Source organism: Vanellus vanellus (genome assembly GCF_965231255.1).
Source record: "Vanellus vanellus genome assembly, chromosome: 2".
In the NCBI taxonomy this organism is placed as follows: Eukaryota; Metazoa; Chordata; class Aves; order Charadriiformes; family Charadriidae; genus Vanellus; species Vanellus vanellus.
The window spans coordinates 120,117,701-120,136,317 of record NC_138906.1 but is presented as its reverse complement, the minus strand read 5'-3'; the positions used below and the strand labels follow the sequence as shown (position 1 = coordinate 120,136,317).

At 42.2% G+C, this 18,617-nt stretch overlaps 1 protein-coding gene across 1 annotated transcript in view; it reads right to left on the bottom strand.

Annotated features, from left to right (window-relative positions):
* TAF4B (TATA-box binding protein associated factor 4b) overlaps positions 1 to 18,617 on the bottom strand; it is a gene marked incomplete at both ends in the record, with an annotated part of 73,316 nt that overhangs the window by 53,410 nt on the left and 1,289 nt on the right. Inside the window, 2 exons of the mRNA XM_082480067.1 lie at positions 589 to 696; positions 1,489 to 1,637. Coding sequence (XP_082336193.1) covers positions 589 to 696; positions 1,489 to 1,637 — 257 coding nt within the window. The remainder of the gene's footprint in view (positions 1 to 588; positions 697 to 1,488; positions 1,638 to 18,617) is intronic.

Genomic DNA, 18,617 nt, shown 5'->3' with positions numbered 1-18,617 from the left:
TACCTAAAAATAATGAGGCATTTTCAACCACTGTCTATTTACAGTCGTATCTGTGGAACCTGTCTGACAAATTCAATTAGAGAACAGAGGTCTTCAGCTACGACCTTACTTCAGCTTTTAATGAGGGAAAAAAATGTAAACATGAAAACCAGCTTGACTAGTGCTGACAGCTCACTTTCCCCTGAACAACATCACAGGTATACTTTTTTTCCCCCTAAGGAATCAGGGAACCCAAACAGGAGAGAGCATTAGGAAGCCTCCATCTCCCAGAAAACCTTCAGCTAGAGCTTGAAGAAGCTGTGTCATAGGGTACAAAAGCACTGGAAATGGCTCTCTGAACTATTTATTTTATCCATTGTTCATGGTCTTCCTACTGCAGTAAGAGATGAGCTGACACACACAGGCAGAGGCATTATTAAATTAGGCATTTAAAAAAAAGACATTCAGGGAAGAATTTATCACAAGGACAGATGTTACCAGCTCAGTGAAAACCAGATTAGAGTTAGAAATAACAGGAATGCATTCATATTTTCTTCCAGTTCTCTCTGTCACTTCTTATTCCACCTTACTATAAAGCATGCCACCTACCTGTATTACAGCAGGTGGCTGAACAGTAGAAGCCACAGCATTTTTTGTTTGAGATAATGGTTTCACAGGAGTAGCTGCTACTTTCTTTAGTAACTGGGTGCCAGAGTTCTTTAAAAAAAAAAAAAAAAAAAGAAAAATTAAACACCTGCAGAGAACAGTTGTCAGACGAGTCAATGACAAAACAGACAATGAAGTTAGTACCCACTCTTGTCCGATATAAACCAAAACACCCACTCTTACAGTAACAATAAAGGCATCATTCACATAGCCCATACAGTTTAAACACTGTTCAACAAAGCTATTTATCTGCCAGTTTAATGCTCAAGAACAGATTCAGAGACATTCAGACACAATGCATAATCAGAGCAAAACAGTTAAAGGATGAGTATGTTGCAAGACCTATGCAGATGCTTACTTTTTTGGTACCTGCTCTTACTCTTGCGTGCTGACATTACAAGAGATGGAAGCAAAAAGTCAGCAGAGCTCAGGGAATGAAGAACATCCTGAGGATATGGCAAAGGTCTTCAGCTTCACTCAGCTTCAGAGAAGTATCCCACCAGAGGACCGCAAGGTTGCAGTTTCTAGCAGTCACCGTTCAGGTAGTTTTTAGGTTTGTGTTCTTTTTCTTTTTTTTTCCTTTGTTTTTTTTTTTTTTCTTAAAACCCTTTACATCATCAGCATAGAAGAATTCCTTAATTTGAACTATACCATATGTAATGGCTAGCACTTTTTTCAAACCGAGAAACCAAAGCACAGTGATGTTTACATGCAAAACCAAAGAGCATCATGTTGTTCAGAAAGCATTCAAATGTTTTATTAACCCTCCATAACTTACTTGCAAACCCTATTATAACTACATAACATACAGCTACATCAAATTAAAGCTAAGAGAGAATTTACCTGTACAGCACATATTCTGATTGCAGGTGTGCTGGTTGGTACAGATAGTCTCACGGTCGTGTTATTTTGTGGCTCACCCTGTGCTCGTGCTATTGCTTGTTGAGACACTAGCATTAGTTGGCCATTACTGCTTCTGATAAGAACAGTTCCTGTTGGAGAAAAACATCCAAACTGTTAGAAATTAAGCAATATTATGGCTTTCGTATGCTTCTGTGGAAGAAATAACTAGACCACATTGATAATATAATATAATATAATATAATATAATATAATATAATATAACATAATATAATGCTTCTTACTCCAAGGAACAGCTGCCAAGAAATGTAAGAGCTAAGCATACATCAGCTTTACTCTGCACAGCCACGTTGAAACACTATGTGCAAGATGTAAATTGCAAAGCAGTTCATCATTTGTGCCAAAACAATATTTTGGACACTAAAAAGACAGACATACCCCACACACGCGCTCTGAGATTACTTTAACAGTAACTTCTTTAAGATGTTCTTCAACCCACAAATTCCATCACCATTAACAGACTTAGTTGCCTCTACACATTTTCATTTTCTGAACATTTAGGCACACACTTACGGGCAAAGTAATATATGGTTTAAAGAAAAACTGCAATGGGAACTGAATCCTGATTAATACCAATTCACCTGCCTATATCAAGACCATCCAGAGGGCTGTGGTCTCCAATGAAAGCCAAGGCCACTCAGACGTTCGAAGCTGTCTCTCTCTCAAGGGTCTGTCCAAAAGCATTAAAATGCATGATTTTAATGAAAGCAACTTACAACCAAATAGGGATATTCCAATGAAGAGGAGAGGGAAAAAAAAAAAAAAAACAAACAAAAACCAAAAACAAAACACAAACAACTCTTTTGCCTTGCTTCCTTTTTTGTTTTCCTTGTCAGCCCAGCAGGATTCAACTCCTACCACCTTTCTCCTACCCCATCAGCTATAACGACAAACAATTAAACAGTTAACAAACAACGAGTATATTTACTAAAGCATTCAAATGAAAATCACCCTAAAGAGAATTCAGCAGATGCCACAACACAGTCCCATCTTCCCTGCACTTGGAAACCATTCAGCTACCTCCTCCTCGGCCCCCTAAGGGCTCGGCTCCGGAAAATCCAGACGTTTCATAAGGGTCACGAATACAAAATGCCAGCTGGATCCCTGGTCTCAACGGCTTCAGATCCTTCAAGGGAGCTACTGGGCACCCTACCTTTGCTGGTGCCTCACCTCCTTTACCTTCAACAGTCCATCACTAAAACCACCGCCCTTAAACACCTCACTCAATGGCCTTTTGCATAAAAGACAGGGGGAAGGTACAGGAGAATGCCAGATGTGTAAATAAGAGTACCTCAACATTTTTTGAGGACTGCATCAAACTTGCTTTGAAGTTATCCAATATCTGAAGAATCCCAGATCTTCTCTGCACGCTTATGATCCTTCCTAGTGTAAAACAAGACTGTATCAATGGAACAGTCTTTTTACTACCTGGCTAGTCTGGAAACTGTCAAAATATTGCTGTACAATACAGCCTAAAACACTGCTTTTGTCTAAGTTTAAATTAATACAACAGGGAAAGCCACAAGCTCCATGAGTTGGGCTTTGTTTAAAAAAAAAAAAAAAAAAAAAAAAAAAGATCAAGCTATAACCACATGCTTAGAAACAGCTTTTCATCCTCCACATCTAAAAGCATAAGAGGATATTGCAAGACAACACAAAACTTGGTATAAAATTCTGTAACATCAACATATTGCCATTTACATAGCACACACAAACTGAGACCACAAGAGTAGCATCTGGAGTGATTCCCTTCCTTCTCAAGCAGCCTTTAGCAGATAGGGCAGATGCACAAGACAGCTGCATATCCAGAAAAATACTGTTACTCCATCTGACAACTCAGCTTCTCCTCCTCCCACTGAAATCTTAACTATAAGTATATTTAGGTACATATGGATCTTTTTAATTTAACCAATGAATACCCAGAATAAGAGAAAACATATCAGATTTCTATTTTTCTTTTCACGACATCTTATTTAGACAATAATTCATGGCATACAATCAAATCAGTCAAAAAAGGGCATTTTTTCCTTGTTGACATCACATGCTTATGCAGATTCTAGAGGAAGAGAGAAAGCTGACAGCACCACACGTTTTGATAGCAGTAGCATTTCTCTCTGCTCTAGGTTTACACTCAGGACAGCAGAAGTGTTGCTACTGAAAGTTTTAGGCTCTTCTTTTCTAAACTTGCTTAAAAACGGATAGCTCTACTCTTTGAAAAAGCATATATAAGTTAATTCCTTTAGAGATTTGGAATGCATTAAGTGTTTCGCTTCCATGTATTTGGCTATTTTGTCACTACTCATTACATTTGTTTTTTAAGCCAAACTGTCAAAAGCACAATTTCTACTTCTCTGAATCATACTGCATACCAGCAACAGCATAATTACCAGTCAATGCAATTATAGGGTTGGGGTTTTTTTTGCACTACTATTCTGAAGTTTCAGTTAGCATTTGCCAGAGATGGAGACCCTGCCTGAAGAGTATCCCATCCTCCAGTCACTTCAATGGGGAGTTTCCAGCAGACTCTACTTGACAGGAAATTAAATCAAGAGCAATACAGCTATCAAGCTTATGCAAATACAGTACAGTTCATATGCAAATTAATGAATACCTAAAAAAACAAAAACCAACCAGCACAAATATTAACAAATCCCAGTAGCCCCTTTACATTTGACCATGACTGCAATGATCCCCAACAGCACTGTACCCTGAAACATAAATCAACTTTCCTCCTAGTGACAGGATTAGTCAATACAAGGACATCCATACTTCATCAAAACACTGTAAAATAACTTTAGGCTTATTCTTGGTGGGAGCATGCACAGAAGTTACTTAAGGCCACTTGCTGTGCCTTAACCCCAGCTGGCAATTAAGCACCACACAGCCACTCACTCACTCCTTCCTGGGGAGATGGGGGAATCTGAAGAGTTCAAGTGAGAAAACTCAAAGACAATTTAATAGGCAGAGCAAAAGCTGCACACGCAAGCAAAACAAAACAAGGAATTCATTCACTGCTTCCCCATGGGCAAGCAGGTGTTCAGCCATCTCCAGGAAAGCAGGGCTCCACTGCACGTAATGGTTACTTGGGAAGACAAACACCATAACTCTGAATGTCCCCCCTTTCCTTCTTGTTCCTTCAGCTTTATATACTGAGCATGATGTCATATGATATGGAACATCCCTTTGGTGAGTTATGGTCAGCTGCCCCAGCTGTCCCCCCTCCCAACTTCTTGTGCACCCCCAGCCTGCTCGATGGTGGGGTGGGGTGAGGAGCAGAAAAAGCCTTGACTCTGCATAAGCACAGCTCAGCAACCACAAAAACGTCTCTGTGTTATCAACACTGTTTCCAGCACAAATCCAAAACACAGCCCCATACTAGCTACTATGAAGAAAAAAAAACTCTGCCCCAGCCAAAACCAGCACACCACTCCAGTGGTCATAGTCTTGATTGGAACATACGACTAAGGTGATGCCTGTTCACTTCCATGTAAGTTATAGTAAGAACCTGTTCACTTAAAACAAACATTGATTTCCCTATATTTGTTCCACTTGGCAGAATTTTGAATATGGTGGCAGCCTTTTCCTAGCAGTAGCTTTTTGTAATAGCTAGCAAAATTAGAAGTCCTAAATCAATATTATGGTAATCTACTAACTACTGCTTTTGTAGGTTTAATACTGTAAATGCCTGATGCTAGCACAAATAAAGCTGAAGGCAAATTTGAAATTACTGCCATAGCTACAGATCAGTACAGTGAAGAGCCACAAGACATCACTTGAAGCATGAAACACAGTTTTCTGCAGTTACAACCTAATGTCATGAAGTGACAGCAAACTGATGTGGATTGTGTGAAACAGTTTGAAAGCTGTTGAGAAGGGCATTTATTTTTCACTTCTGGATGCCACAATTTACTTACACTTTTTCACAACTTAAAAATACCCCTAATCTTTTGATACTCCCTTTCTGCCTTGAAACAAAAGCAATGACCCAACACTGAATTCAATAGTGCAGGCTCCAAGAGGAGACACAGGAGGTGTCTTCTGCCAGAAGAGAAGGTTCCACAGCACTCAAAACCAATGCCTGAAGTCTCATACGCCACGTACAGCTGCACAAGTGTGAAATGAGGGAACAGCAGGTGATGGTAACCTTGAGGTTCTCAACAGAAAGGTCACATAAAAACAGAAAGGTCACATAAACAGACTTGTGCAGCTACCAAGATGCTACTATCAGAAATGAAGAAAAGATAAGTGTAAGAATCCACACTCGTGACTTGGAGAACAACAACAACAACAAAAAGCTTCTTATCAAGAGCTGTTTTCACATTCACTACAACGCAATTTTTGCTAAACTAAACGTGGAAACAGATCAGGTCTGGCAGTCATTGCAACTCCACAGGAAAATGGGGGGGAGGGGGGGGAGGGGAGAACCTCTGAACAGCTGAAACAGTGAAGTTTCAGCTATCACCGCTCAGCACAGCATTTTAAAACAGAACAGGTATCCACAATGTCTGGCCAAAATATCAGCACCAACTGTTGTTACTGAACACAATCAGGCATCTTCGTAACACCAAAGGTGGCCTCTTTTAGGCAGTACTTCCAAGAAAACAACGTTTACAGGATACACTGTTTGACAGTTATACTGACGTTGTTTCAGAGAACAGGAAAAACTTTCTCACCACTGATGCACTTTGATAGTAAGAGTAAGGCCCAATCCCTTTGGGGCTACAAGACTGTTCCTATTTTCAGATCACAAACAGAAAACCGAAGTAACCAGTTACCAGCAGGGATTAGTTCTTATGTGCTTCGCTGGAGGACTTGGGTGTCTCTCACAAATTAACAAACAGCCCTTTCTATAATTAATTGACACTTCTGTCTCTAGATATTCTGTCTGTCGTGCCAAAAACATCCTCTGGAAAGTTATTTCTTTTTCTTGACTGACAGAGAAGGCAGTTAAAACAAAATCAGCTATTTCGGCCCTTTGTTCATTGCACACCTTCCTTCAGCTGCAATCCTACAGGAAGGCTGGCAGGGAAGGAACCAACAACTGAAACGCAGCTTGTCTCTCTCCAAAGCTACACAGATGGAGCCACACTATAGTTTCTCACCTTGACGAGGTCTGATTGAGATCTACACCATTTCTCTCCAGTGACCTGCCTTCTCCTGGAAAAGAGCCTCCAGGAACCGTGCCTCCAGAAAGAGTGCCCAGCATCACTCCTACAAAGAGCCAGCCACCACGCAGAATAGCCTCTAGCTAGGCACGCCAGCAGTGTGTGATGCAGAAAACCAGAGGCCTTCTATTAAAATTCCATATGCTGCTCAAACCTCAGATACCCCCCCTGTAAATTTTTGCTGTCCCAGCACCACCAGCCAAGGAAATTCAGCTTTTTTCTGAACTTGGTTATAATGCACTTCAAATTTTCTACGCTGTAGCTGTGTTTGGCATCTAACCCAGGAATCAAGAAACACAGGTTAGCAAGAAGAGCAGCTTCCAGATATCTCTTCATTGTAATTACAGACAGAGAACCAAAAACTCACCAGAGACATGAGCAAGATGCTGTGGGATCATTGCACAGATCTGTTTATGCCACTGCACGTAAGGCCACCTGCGTGGGCTTCACCGTATTTCAGGGAAGAGCGAAGAGGTGAGGAAACCACACTGTTGTTAACATAAAGCTGTGCTGTCAACTGAAGCTCAAGGTTTCATCCAGCCAATGTACGCTAAAAGTATCGCACCATAAGGGCAACTTCCACCATTAAATTTCTACCACATAAGACAAGCCTGAGGCCATTTCTGAAGGGGAACATCCAGAAGGAATTTCCTGAGATGAACCAGCCAGCAGGTGTGTTCCAGTGGAGATACGCCATATGCTGTTACACATGAAGCTGAAGTTGTCAAGTTAAGCCACCACTTTAAACACATGTTTTCCAACACAACAGCTCTTTGGAACTGCTAGCTGGGGAGCAACATGAGGAAATGAAAATAAGTCTCCTGCTCCTAAAATAAAATACAAGCAAGAACCAACTACATTAGACCCAACTCAAAAGCTGCTTTCACCGAAGGGTAAGTTTAGTTTATTTCAAAATATGGGGTGCCTGCCTTCACGGAATCACGGAGTTTCAGAGTTGGAAGTGACCTCTAGAGATCATCTAGTCCAACTCCCCTGCTAAAGCAGGATTGCCCAGAACACATTACTCAAGACTGCATCCAGGCAGGTCTTGAAAATCTCCAGAGAAGGGGACTCCACAACCTCCCCGGGCAGCCTGTGCCAGTGCTCTGTCACCCTCACCGTAAAGAAGCTTTTTCTTGTGTTTGAATGGAACTTCCTGTGTTCTAACTTGTGCCCATTGCCCTTCATCCTGTCACTGGGAACCATTGAAAAGAGCCTGGCTCCATCCTCCTTCAACCCACCCTTTAGATACTTGTACGCCATAATAAGGTCTCCCCTCAGCCTTCTCTTCTCCAGGCTAAAGAGTCCCAGCTCCCTCCGCCTTTCCTCATAAGGCAGATGCTCCAAGCCCTTAATCATCTTAGTTGCCCTTTGCTGGACTCTCTCCAGCAGTTCCCTGTCCCTCTTGAACTGGGGAGCCCAAAATTGGACACAGTATTCCAGTTGTGGCCTCACCAGTGCAGAGTAGAGGGGAGAATGACGTCCTTCGACCTACTGGCCACACTCTTCCCTATGCAGCCCAGGATTCTATTGGCCTTTTTGGCAACAAGGGCACATTGCTTGCTCATGGATAATTTACTGTCTACTAGGACCCCCAGATCCTTGTCCTCAGAAGTACTTCCCAGCAGGTCCACCCCTAACCTATATGGGTGCTTCGCATTCTTCCTCCCCAGGTGCAGGACCTTACACCTGCTTTTGTTGAACCTCATTAGGTTCTTCCCTGCCCAGCTCTCCAGCCTGTCCAGGTCACGCTGGATGGCAGCATGGCCCTCTGGGGTATCAGCCACCCCACCCAGTTTGGTATAATCAGCAAACTTGCTTAGTAAAGTTCACTTTAACACCAACTACAAATACAGGGCTAAATGAGACTTTCAGGTCCCAAATCAGTAAGTGAACAGTTTTAACAACAAAACTGTTACAAAACAACGTTTAAGTGCTCTCTGTTCCTAAACAAATCTGATTCTTTATCTGAACTGCTCAAAACAAAGGGATAGCTTTTAAGGCAGTTACAAAGTAAGACCAAGTTTTAAAGGGGATGTTTTAGTAGGAAACTGAATGGCAACTAGAAAAGAATATTGGTTTTAAGTTTCTGAGTCTGACTATTTAGGATGACTTGAAATTCAGAAATCATGCAACAGCTTTGAAAATAGTTCTTCTCTCTAAAGGCATCCTTTACAAAATACATTTTTGCTTCTTCAACCCCATTTATTGAGCCCCACAGAACAGGTCACTTAAAAGTTACAGAAGCACATTACAGGACTGAATAAGACAGACCCAGAACAAACGTTATTAGAGACATTAACTGTGTAGGCAGTGATCATATCAAGATGTGTTATGTTGTATGCTGGCTGTAAAAAACTGCTAAAGAGGCAGAAAGTGTTAATGAAATAACTGTGAAAGACATGATAGGAAGCCCGATACTGAAGTGACTTAACTTTTATGACTTCCATAACCTTTCTAATATGTTGGGGCTGTATTGTTGTCAGATGAAGCATGGACTGTACAGCATGCAGGAGAACTACTTATTCCCCATCACCCTCACTTGGTACCTGAGTTTTCCTAGATGTCTACTGCAGATTTCTGTACTGAAGATGAAGAAGCAATGACAACAGCTCGGTCTGGAAGCAACAGCTACCTGCACTTCTCACTGTCTTAGGAACGAAGCTACAATGAAGATCTGGCAGCCACCGAAGGTTACCTCGCCACAGGCTCCCAATGATGAGCTCTAATTCATATTCTTAAATCAAATACAATCGACTTTGGACAACTGATCTTCTGGGAAGCCACAAAGATTGCCTGTTTGGGGCTTTTCTTGGGAAAACATCTCTGATTGCTCTTAAGATTTCCCAGACAAGCAGGGTAGAGTGCTCATCTACACCACATGGGTCATGTTGAGTTGTTCAGCTTGTACACTACATCCACAAAGTATTTTACTCTGTACGGCAACTCATCCCAACCTTTGGAAGTCACTTTTAGCTGACAGAAGAGGAATTCAGCAATAATCAGCCTATAATCAACACTGTTATGGCAGCAAGCAGAATTGCTCACCACATACCCAGGCCTTTAACCAAGACATTCCGTTCAAGTGTTGTTTCACTAACCAAATAATCACCCTCTGTGCCCTTTCCTTCAGTTCCAGGGAAGTTTCTATACCAATGGGTCTTTGTAGCAATGGTTCAGGATCAGCAACTAGTGTGTAGATATTGCAGTGTCACAATGAGATGCCTGATTTTGAGTTCCAATGAAAGACACCTTGTTTTGCCCACAGATATTACTTTCTAGGTCAGGAGGAAAGTTCAAAGGGCATAATCCCAATATGCTTTCATGCTACAACAGAACATACAGGCTAAATAAAATACAATACAATGTTATACCCATAAGTTCTTTATAAGAAAGTCGACTGCACCTTTGCCAGCTGCACAAACATTGCTGTGCAGATTCTTGTAGACTCTGGTCTACAACTTTTAAGGTTGCACCAGCCTCAGACGTCTGACCACATCTCACCTTTTCAAAACCAGGAATTAGCCTTACTCGCAGACATCACTGTCCAGTCAATAGCACCGTCTCACTGGCATTACTGTTTCCCGGATTGCCTGGGTTGCTGTGAGCAGCTTTTCAAACCACGATGCACCTGTAATTCTGTCACAGTAACAGCTCAAGGGGCGTACAGCCCCAGCAAGGACTGCTGCCTCCAGTAACTCCAAGCCTTTCTCTAGCAAGGCTCTGTGCTAACAGTGGGGACCAGCTCCTGAGAAGCCCAGTTCAGGCATGGCCTTTTCAAGCATAGGGAGCCGGGAAAGGGATGAAGATTGCTCCATCCTGCCTAGCAGAGATAAAGTCTGATAACCTATTGTTTCAAATAGTCTGCAATAATGGACACCATGCATCTTCCTGAAGAGTCTAAACAATGCCCCCTCTCCCTCCCATCCTGCAGGAACTAGACACAAAGTGCTAAAAATGCAAAAATCTGAAGCCAAGTTTCACACACTGCTTAATCAGCAAGTCTTATCCAAGCTGTCGGAGGCTAGCTGCTCATCAATGCATTTTGGTGCCCAGATGGATATCTCTATTTAACAGACTAGCAATTGGGCCCCCATAGTGCTAATGCCTTTTTACAGAATACAGGCCCATGTTCTAGACCTAAGAGTTCTCCTCAACCGCATGCACAGTTGAGCTTCATTACTTGAGAATACATTTATATCCATGCAATTTTACAGTTATAGTAGAACTTGTGCAAAAATATAACCATCCCAGCTGCAAGGTAGTATACCTTTTACTTATACTAAACAACAGATATCTATACCAACCATCTAAAGAAAATCTGGACATTGCATTGATTCTTGGAGGGGCTGTAATTAACTGACAGTGTAATTAACTGACAGGTCATAGATGATTTTTTGGGCATAGTTCCTAGATGCCACTACTGTTTCTATTCAAATTCAAAGTGTATTTATTACACTTGAATCCCAAGAGGTTTTGTTTTTATTGTGGGTAGGCATATGAGATTCCCAGCCAATGCTGCATTCCACAAGACAGTCTTACTTGGTACTGTGAGAACATCTAGCTCTTGTCTTTGGGCAACATCTTTCTGCAACTGGGATCATTTCCCATCAGCATTTCCCCATCTCCTCTTTGTGGTTTGCAACTTTGCTTCTCCAGGCTTGGTTGCTTTCCTATCTGAGCAATCAAACAGTTCCAGGACTGTCTACAGATAAGATGATCTGACTTAGGAGTTCTCTGGGACTCAAGCTACTTCATGAAGGAGCTTCAAGTATTTGCAGACGATTCAGCTGATGGCAGTGAAATAGTACCTCTCAAAGGAGCCAAAGTCACACTTCCTTACGTTCCAGACAATTTCTACTGCACTGAAAAAGGCACTGAATCTGTATACCACACCTTCTAGTTTTCTGTGTACTCCTAGTATTCACTGGAGTCAAATTCTTTAAATAGCAAGTTAGATGCTTGGCACATTGCAGCCATATATATACAGCACACCACAGCTTTTTAAGGATCAGAAGGTATGCCAATACCCTGCACTTACCATTTCTAGAACACTGTGAGCTATTAAACTGTTACAGAGAAATCTGAAACTTACAGACCGTTGAACTAAAAATCTTAATTGTAAACCTAGAGATGCTATAAACGTAACTGGTGTCTTGGTAGAGTTCTAATAAAGGACAAGATTAGCGCCCATTAAATCTCTGTCTCCATTAAATAAGAGGAGAATCAACTCAATTAGTCCAGATTAATTTCACAACGGGACACTTGTTTCCTTGTTGTTCACATGGGGACCAGCAGAAGGTTGAATTCCTCTAAAAGTAGATATTCACTCCTCTGTTGGATGGATTTTCACTTATTTCAGAAGGGCAAGCAAGTGCTTAATACTGAATTTCAACACTGATTACTACTTTCCCCTAAGTGGGATGGAGCAAAAAAAAATTCTTATGGAAGACAGCAAAACCTCCATGGAAGTATTATTAACTTCTGTCTACATGGATACTGTGGAAACTGACACCAAAACTGTGAGATATTTGTCAAGTGGCTAGTATGCAAGCCATACATAAAGGTGTTCTGAATACACTTACCCCCTTTAACACAAACCATGGGCTGCCCCAAGCAGACTGCCAAGCAATACATCACTAAGCAGTCAGCTGGAACTGGCTTCTAAGGCTCCACTTGAACTAGATGGCAACTGCACTTCACAAGCTGCAAGTGAAAGCCTTCAGGTGCTGTACCAACCAGCGCATGCTGTTTCACCCACTTGTTAATTTAGTCTGGACATCCACACAAGGAACTTTGATTTCCCAAACAACTTCTAGGATCAGCCAGTAGTAACAAAGACGTCTCCTCTGCCACCACCAAGCTGGAAGTGTGCACTAGAAGAGGTCTGCAAACAGGAGCTATGAAAACCAAGTGCCATCGTAACAACCAACTGTTCTTAGTTCACCAAATCACCCCAGTAAGATCACTGAGCTTCATGAGTTCTCCAGCCTTAACAGACCCTAGATTTGCTCATGAGCAACAAGAATCTTTCAGCTGCTGCCAGTTTTACTCCACTTCAGTTGTGATCAGAGACATTCCACCTCATTCCACCATTCTTTACCACCTCAGGACACTGGTGGAAAAGATCCATTAGTGAACTTTGTTCTAAAGGTGACCCAGATGGCAGAACAGACCTTAATTCTGACAATTTGAGTAACAAGCCACTTAGAAACATCTATTGTGATCTTTTCCACTTTGCAAATTATACACATTTTTCTTCTGAAATCATCACAGTTTTCAGAGAAGTAGCTTCATGAAAAAAGAATTAAAAAAAAAAGTATTTGCCTTTGGGTTTTTGTCTAAGTGGTTAGGGCAGTACTAATTATTCATCTTTGATAGTTATCAGAAGTTTTGCAACTTACAGCAAAATTCACACATACAACTGTAACATACAATCCTACCCAATAAGGACAGCACAGATTTCTACCAAATGGCATGACAAATACTTGGTTCTCTAAGATAACTTAAAAAAAAATATCTAGTATTGCAAATTACTCAAAAGAACAACTCATGAGCTTACCTAATTTATCAGCATCTTTGGGAAAAGAATACTGAAATATAATTAGTATTTCTTCCAGCTGTCACTTTTGTGTGCATGATACTATTTTTACTGCTACAAGCTGAAGGGTCCTTTAAATACTGCAAGAGCAACAGAAGTCAGGCTCACATTCTCTCTCATCTATGGATTAAAAAAAGTTTACTATTCACCAATCTGTAGCTGTAATTCTTTGAAATACACTCCAATTGATTGTAAAATCTGAACAGCATTTAACATTAATTTTACTGAGCATCATATTTCAGTGCTTCAGTATTCAGAAGGCATCTGTTTTGTTTGTGAAAACCATAAATCTAGAAGTTAGCTTTATATCTTCTGCCAAGATTTAAATCATAATCCCCACAGGGCTGTGCATTTAATGATATGAAGGCATTGTTTTGCTAGACACATTCAGTCTGGAAAGCAAAATCAAGTCCTACAGAGCAGCTGAAATTTCTACTGGTTACAGCAGAAGACATTTACTCACTATTTTTTATGTTTGACTTAGTTCCTCAGGTCTGCTGAAGCTTTGCTTACACCTCCTCAGAAAAAAAAAAAAGTTGACTGGTGTCGCCTATTGTGAAGAGAGAAGTTTGCAAACAATACATCCTGATAAACCTGCTAAACAGAGGACACTATTGGGATATAAAATGTTGTAACTATGCATTATTTAGCCCCTACTGGTCATCCTACAGCACGAGTATTATGCTCAGACTTTATGAGACTACCAAAATCCAGAAATTGCAGACTTTGAAGGAGTTTCTAGGTTTTTTTGTCTTATTGAAACACGAAATCTTTGGATAGCCTCCTCCTACCCAAGCAAAATATAAACTAAGAAGTATTTTAAAATCAGTGCTTCCTCCTATTCCAAAGTGAAGGCCCAGATGCAAATATGACAATATCAAATTCCTCATGTGGTTTTACAACCAAGAAATAACAACTAGAACATGAAGAGGGAGATTCAGAGTACTGTACTTGAGAAGTGTTAGGCCAACTTCAAAAGCAGAAGGCGGCAGCATCCAGACGTTTACCAGCCCTTAACTCTTCAGATTACCTTAGCTTCTATATCCAATTAAGAGAAACCCAACAAGATCAGGCTTTGTACCACTCCACAGCAGTTTTGGGATACCCACATCAGCGCTCTCCCTCCCACCAACAGGTGTCCGCACGCCAACTGCCTGTGTCTTGCCACGCAGCCCCAGCCACCTGCCATGAACAGTGGTTGTGCTTTCTTAACAGTTACCCACTGTCAACCTAGATAAACTGTAGGCAGTGGAGAACCTGCCAGGGACAAGCAAAAACATCCAAGCGAACAAAACTGAGCTGCAAACAGAAAACAAGAACCTGTACCTGCTGCCATTCCCCTCCAAGTCAGGTGGAAAGGAAACTGTATAGAATCACAGAATTGTCTAGGTTGGAAGGGACCTTTAAGATCACCAAGCCCAACCATTAACTTAACACTGCCTAAACCACCACTAAACCATGTCCCTAAGCACCATGTCTACATGTCTTTTAAATACCCCCAGGGATGGTGACTCCAGCACTTCCCTGGGCAGCCCGCTCCAATGCTTAACAACCCTTTCTGTGAAGATCTTTATCCCAATATCCATCCCAAACCTACCCTGGCATAACTTGAGGCCGTTTCCTCTTGTCCTATCGCTTGTTACTAGTGAGGTCAACCCCCCACCTCCCTACAACCTCCTTTCAGGTAGTTGAGCAACAGGGTCTCCCCTCAGCCTCCTTTTCTCCAGGATAAACAACCCCAGTTCCCTCAGCTGCTCCTCATAAGGCTTGTTCTCCAGACCCCTCAACCAGCTTCATTGCCGTTCTCTGGACATGCTCCAGCACCTCAAGGTCTTTCTTGTAGTGAGGGGCCCAAAACTGAACACAGTACTCAAGGTGGGGCCTTACCAGTGCTGAGTACAGGGGAACGATCACTTCCCTAGTCCTGCTGGCCACACTATTCCTGCCACCAGCCTTCTTGGCCACCTGGGCACACTGCTGGCTGACATTCAGCCGGCTGTCAACCAACAACCCCAGGTCCTTTCCCGCTAGGCAGCTTTCCAGCCACTCTTCCCCAAGCCTGTAGCACTACACAGGATTGTTATCGTCTAAGTGCAGGACCCAGCACTTGGCCTTGTTGAACTTCATACCACTGGCCTCAGCCCATCTATCCAGCCTGTCCAGTTCCCTCTATAGAGCCATCCTACCCTCAAGCAGATCAACAGTCCCACCTAACTCAGTGTTGTCTGCAAACTTACTGAGGGTGCACTCAATCCCCTCATCCAGATAATTGATAAAGATAATAAAGAGAACCGGCCCCAGTACCAAGCCCTGTGGAACACCACTTGTGACCGGCCGCCAACTGGATTTAGCTCCATTCACCACCACTCTCTGGGCCCGCCCATCCAGCCAGTTACATGGCAGCCATGCCTTGCACTAGCTTACTAGTGCAAATTAAGGCAGACTCAGGGCAACTTCTCTTTGCTGACACCGTACTCGTCCAGGCCCATTGGTGGTAGCAATAACGTAAAGTGTAAAACAGAAAGACACACATCAGAGGCAGCTGACGCTATAGTGAAGAGTGCTGGCAGCTGCTGTCATGGCCCTGTAACCAGCAGCAGTGGCATCAGGTGAGCTTTTTGAAAAGCTTCCTGCTGTAAGCAGATCCTGAGGTAACAACAGAGGATCTCTAGCGTCCGGTTGAGTTCTGTATTTTTTCATCCCACCACAAGAGAAGCAGACACATCTGCTAATTGTCCTTTGAACGCCTGCCTGTAATGAGCATTCCAGGACCAGGGATATAATGAAAGCCACAAGAAGAGACACAGAAGTGACAAAAAAACTAAGTTCAAGAAAAGTAAAGAAGAAAGGAAACCAAGAAATAACATTTTCCTTGTTATTTTTATGCTCTTTTTCCACCCTCCACTTCTCCAAAGCAGTGTGGGGCACAAAGACACTAAGGTGAGCTACAGACATTCATCATGACCCATAGAAACCTTATCACTCCTTCCCCTTCCCAAACCTTTAACGATTTCCTCCTGCTAATAGCACAGCCCACCCATTTCCCCCCCCCAACATTAAGCTCAAGTTAACTGAGGACACAATTTCTTGTTAAGCAGATGGTCCATGACATGAGACATTTGCAGTTTTGTGAGCATCAGCACAGACCACTCGACCAGCAGAACTCAGGACTGCATCAGTACTGCACTGGCCATGCTGGTCTGCTCTCTGCCAGTCCCACAGACTGCTACATGCAGACTTCTGAAATGCTGCTAACATGTTCTTGTCAACAAAGAGGGCAATTGAAGAAGGGTCCCTTTGGTAGATCATACAAGTTCCCTCCATTTAGGAAGACGTAGCCTAGCCACTCAGTCTAATAAGAGCTGATGGTATGCAAGGTCAAAATGCCACAACCAAACCTTCAAGGCAGAATCTGCCCAGCTGAAGGTGTATAAACACAGTCCCCAGCTGGAATCCTACTGTGTGTGAAAGCCTCCAGTGATGGCCAGCCATAAGCCAGGGGGTGAACTCACACCTCCTGACTGCTAGTACAAGAGATACCCTGAGGGTGAAGGAGGAAAGCCTTGAGTACCAGCACTGGTCTAACAGCTGGCTACTTAGCTGAAAACCAGCACTTTGTAGAGGAAAACATAGCAAGGTGATGAAAAACCCTTCTTACACATGAGCAAGCCCGGGTCCTGCAAGACCTGGAGACCTTGCAAAGCTCAAGTGATCTTTCCTGGGCAACCAGGTAAAGTGGCAATTGGCAGAGGAACAATCTGTGTTCAAAGAGGTGAGGAGTCAGACCTGGTCATCCGCCTTTCCCACCTCCAAGCTTTATTCTGGACAAGAGGGAGGGGAAGGTAGAGATGGAAGAGAACAGCCTAAATCCATGACTTCCATGAATCTCCACTGCCCTCCAAGCCACAGGGACAAATGCAGATCCCAGAGTGCCCTTCCTTGCCCAGACAACGGCCCTGTAGAAGCACAGGAGCAATGCTTGCTCCCAGCCACAAGCAGTTGACAAGTACTTCAGGGTGACCAGTAAGGGCAGTGCTGTCCAGCCTTCCTCAGAACAAACCAGTTCAAGTACCTCCCTTGAAACTCAGCGGGAGGATGCTTTCTGTATACATTTTTCTTAGCAGGTACAACAGGTTGAATGCTGTGATTTTTAAAGCCAAATGCATTCTCCCTTCTGTATCCTATCCTGCACAGCTAGATTTTGCAATTTATTTGAAATACAAACTTTTCAAGCTGAAGAATTTGGTGGTTTATTTCACTTCCTTTTTTAAGGACACTAACACTTGTAGCTTTAGTGCTATTCATCTTGCATTTAAATTTCTGAATGATTGTATTATTCATTAAAAATTGAATCCACATAGAAGACTGAGACAGAATACTAACAATTACTCAACCCAGAAAGCATTTTTAAATTGTCATTAGGACAATTATTTAGACAAGTTTCCCTGAAACATTGATCCATTTGAAATCTGACAACTTCTCTGCTCCTTCTGGTGCATTAAACTCCATACAGTTACTTTTAACTCACAATGCTATACAGTACCTGCACTTCTGAACTTCCAATACAAAGTCTGCTTGCTGTGTTTCTTGTCCCAGTAGCAAGGAAAACAAGCTGATGCAACTGAAGGGTAATGCTACTTTTGTTACACCTGCCTACTGCCACGATGCAAGTCAGATGACATTCAGCAGGATACCTTGATGTAATCAAAGCCAGGCTACTAGGAAAAACAAAAGTTTTGCTAAATTGCAGTTCCCAAACTACAGGCAACTCGCATGAGCAGTCACCTTCATGGAAAGATGTTTAACTGAATGACAATACATCCCAGAAAGCCAAAATATTAGAACCCGAAGATCTCAGAGGCTCTGCTACAATATTTTTCCATCATGGTTCATTTCAGAGGAAAGTTGGCAAGGATTTAGACTCATCCTTGACTGCTGACTACCCAGACATTACAGCATCATGTGAGTGCTGGGAAATCTAAAGTGAAACTTACTGATTAAAGACAATTTTTAATTACATTAGCATTAAATATTTCCTTGTGAGGTGCATGTCTTTGATAAAGACATAGGGAGAAAAAAGAGGAAAGAAAGAAAAAAAGAAGGAAAAAAATGCAGATATCCACCAGCAGCACAGGAATTAATGTAAAACCAGTCATCCTTTTAGGCAACATCCTATCTAAAAGTAATTGCAACAGATGCTCCAACAAAGGAACTGTCCTGGCAGGAAATAATTATAGCAACAATAGCAATAAAGTGATTACCTATCTTGGAGTCTCAGTATAGCG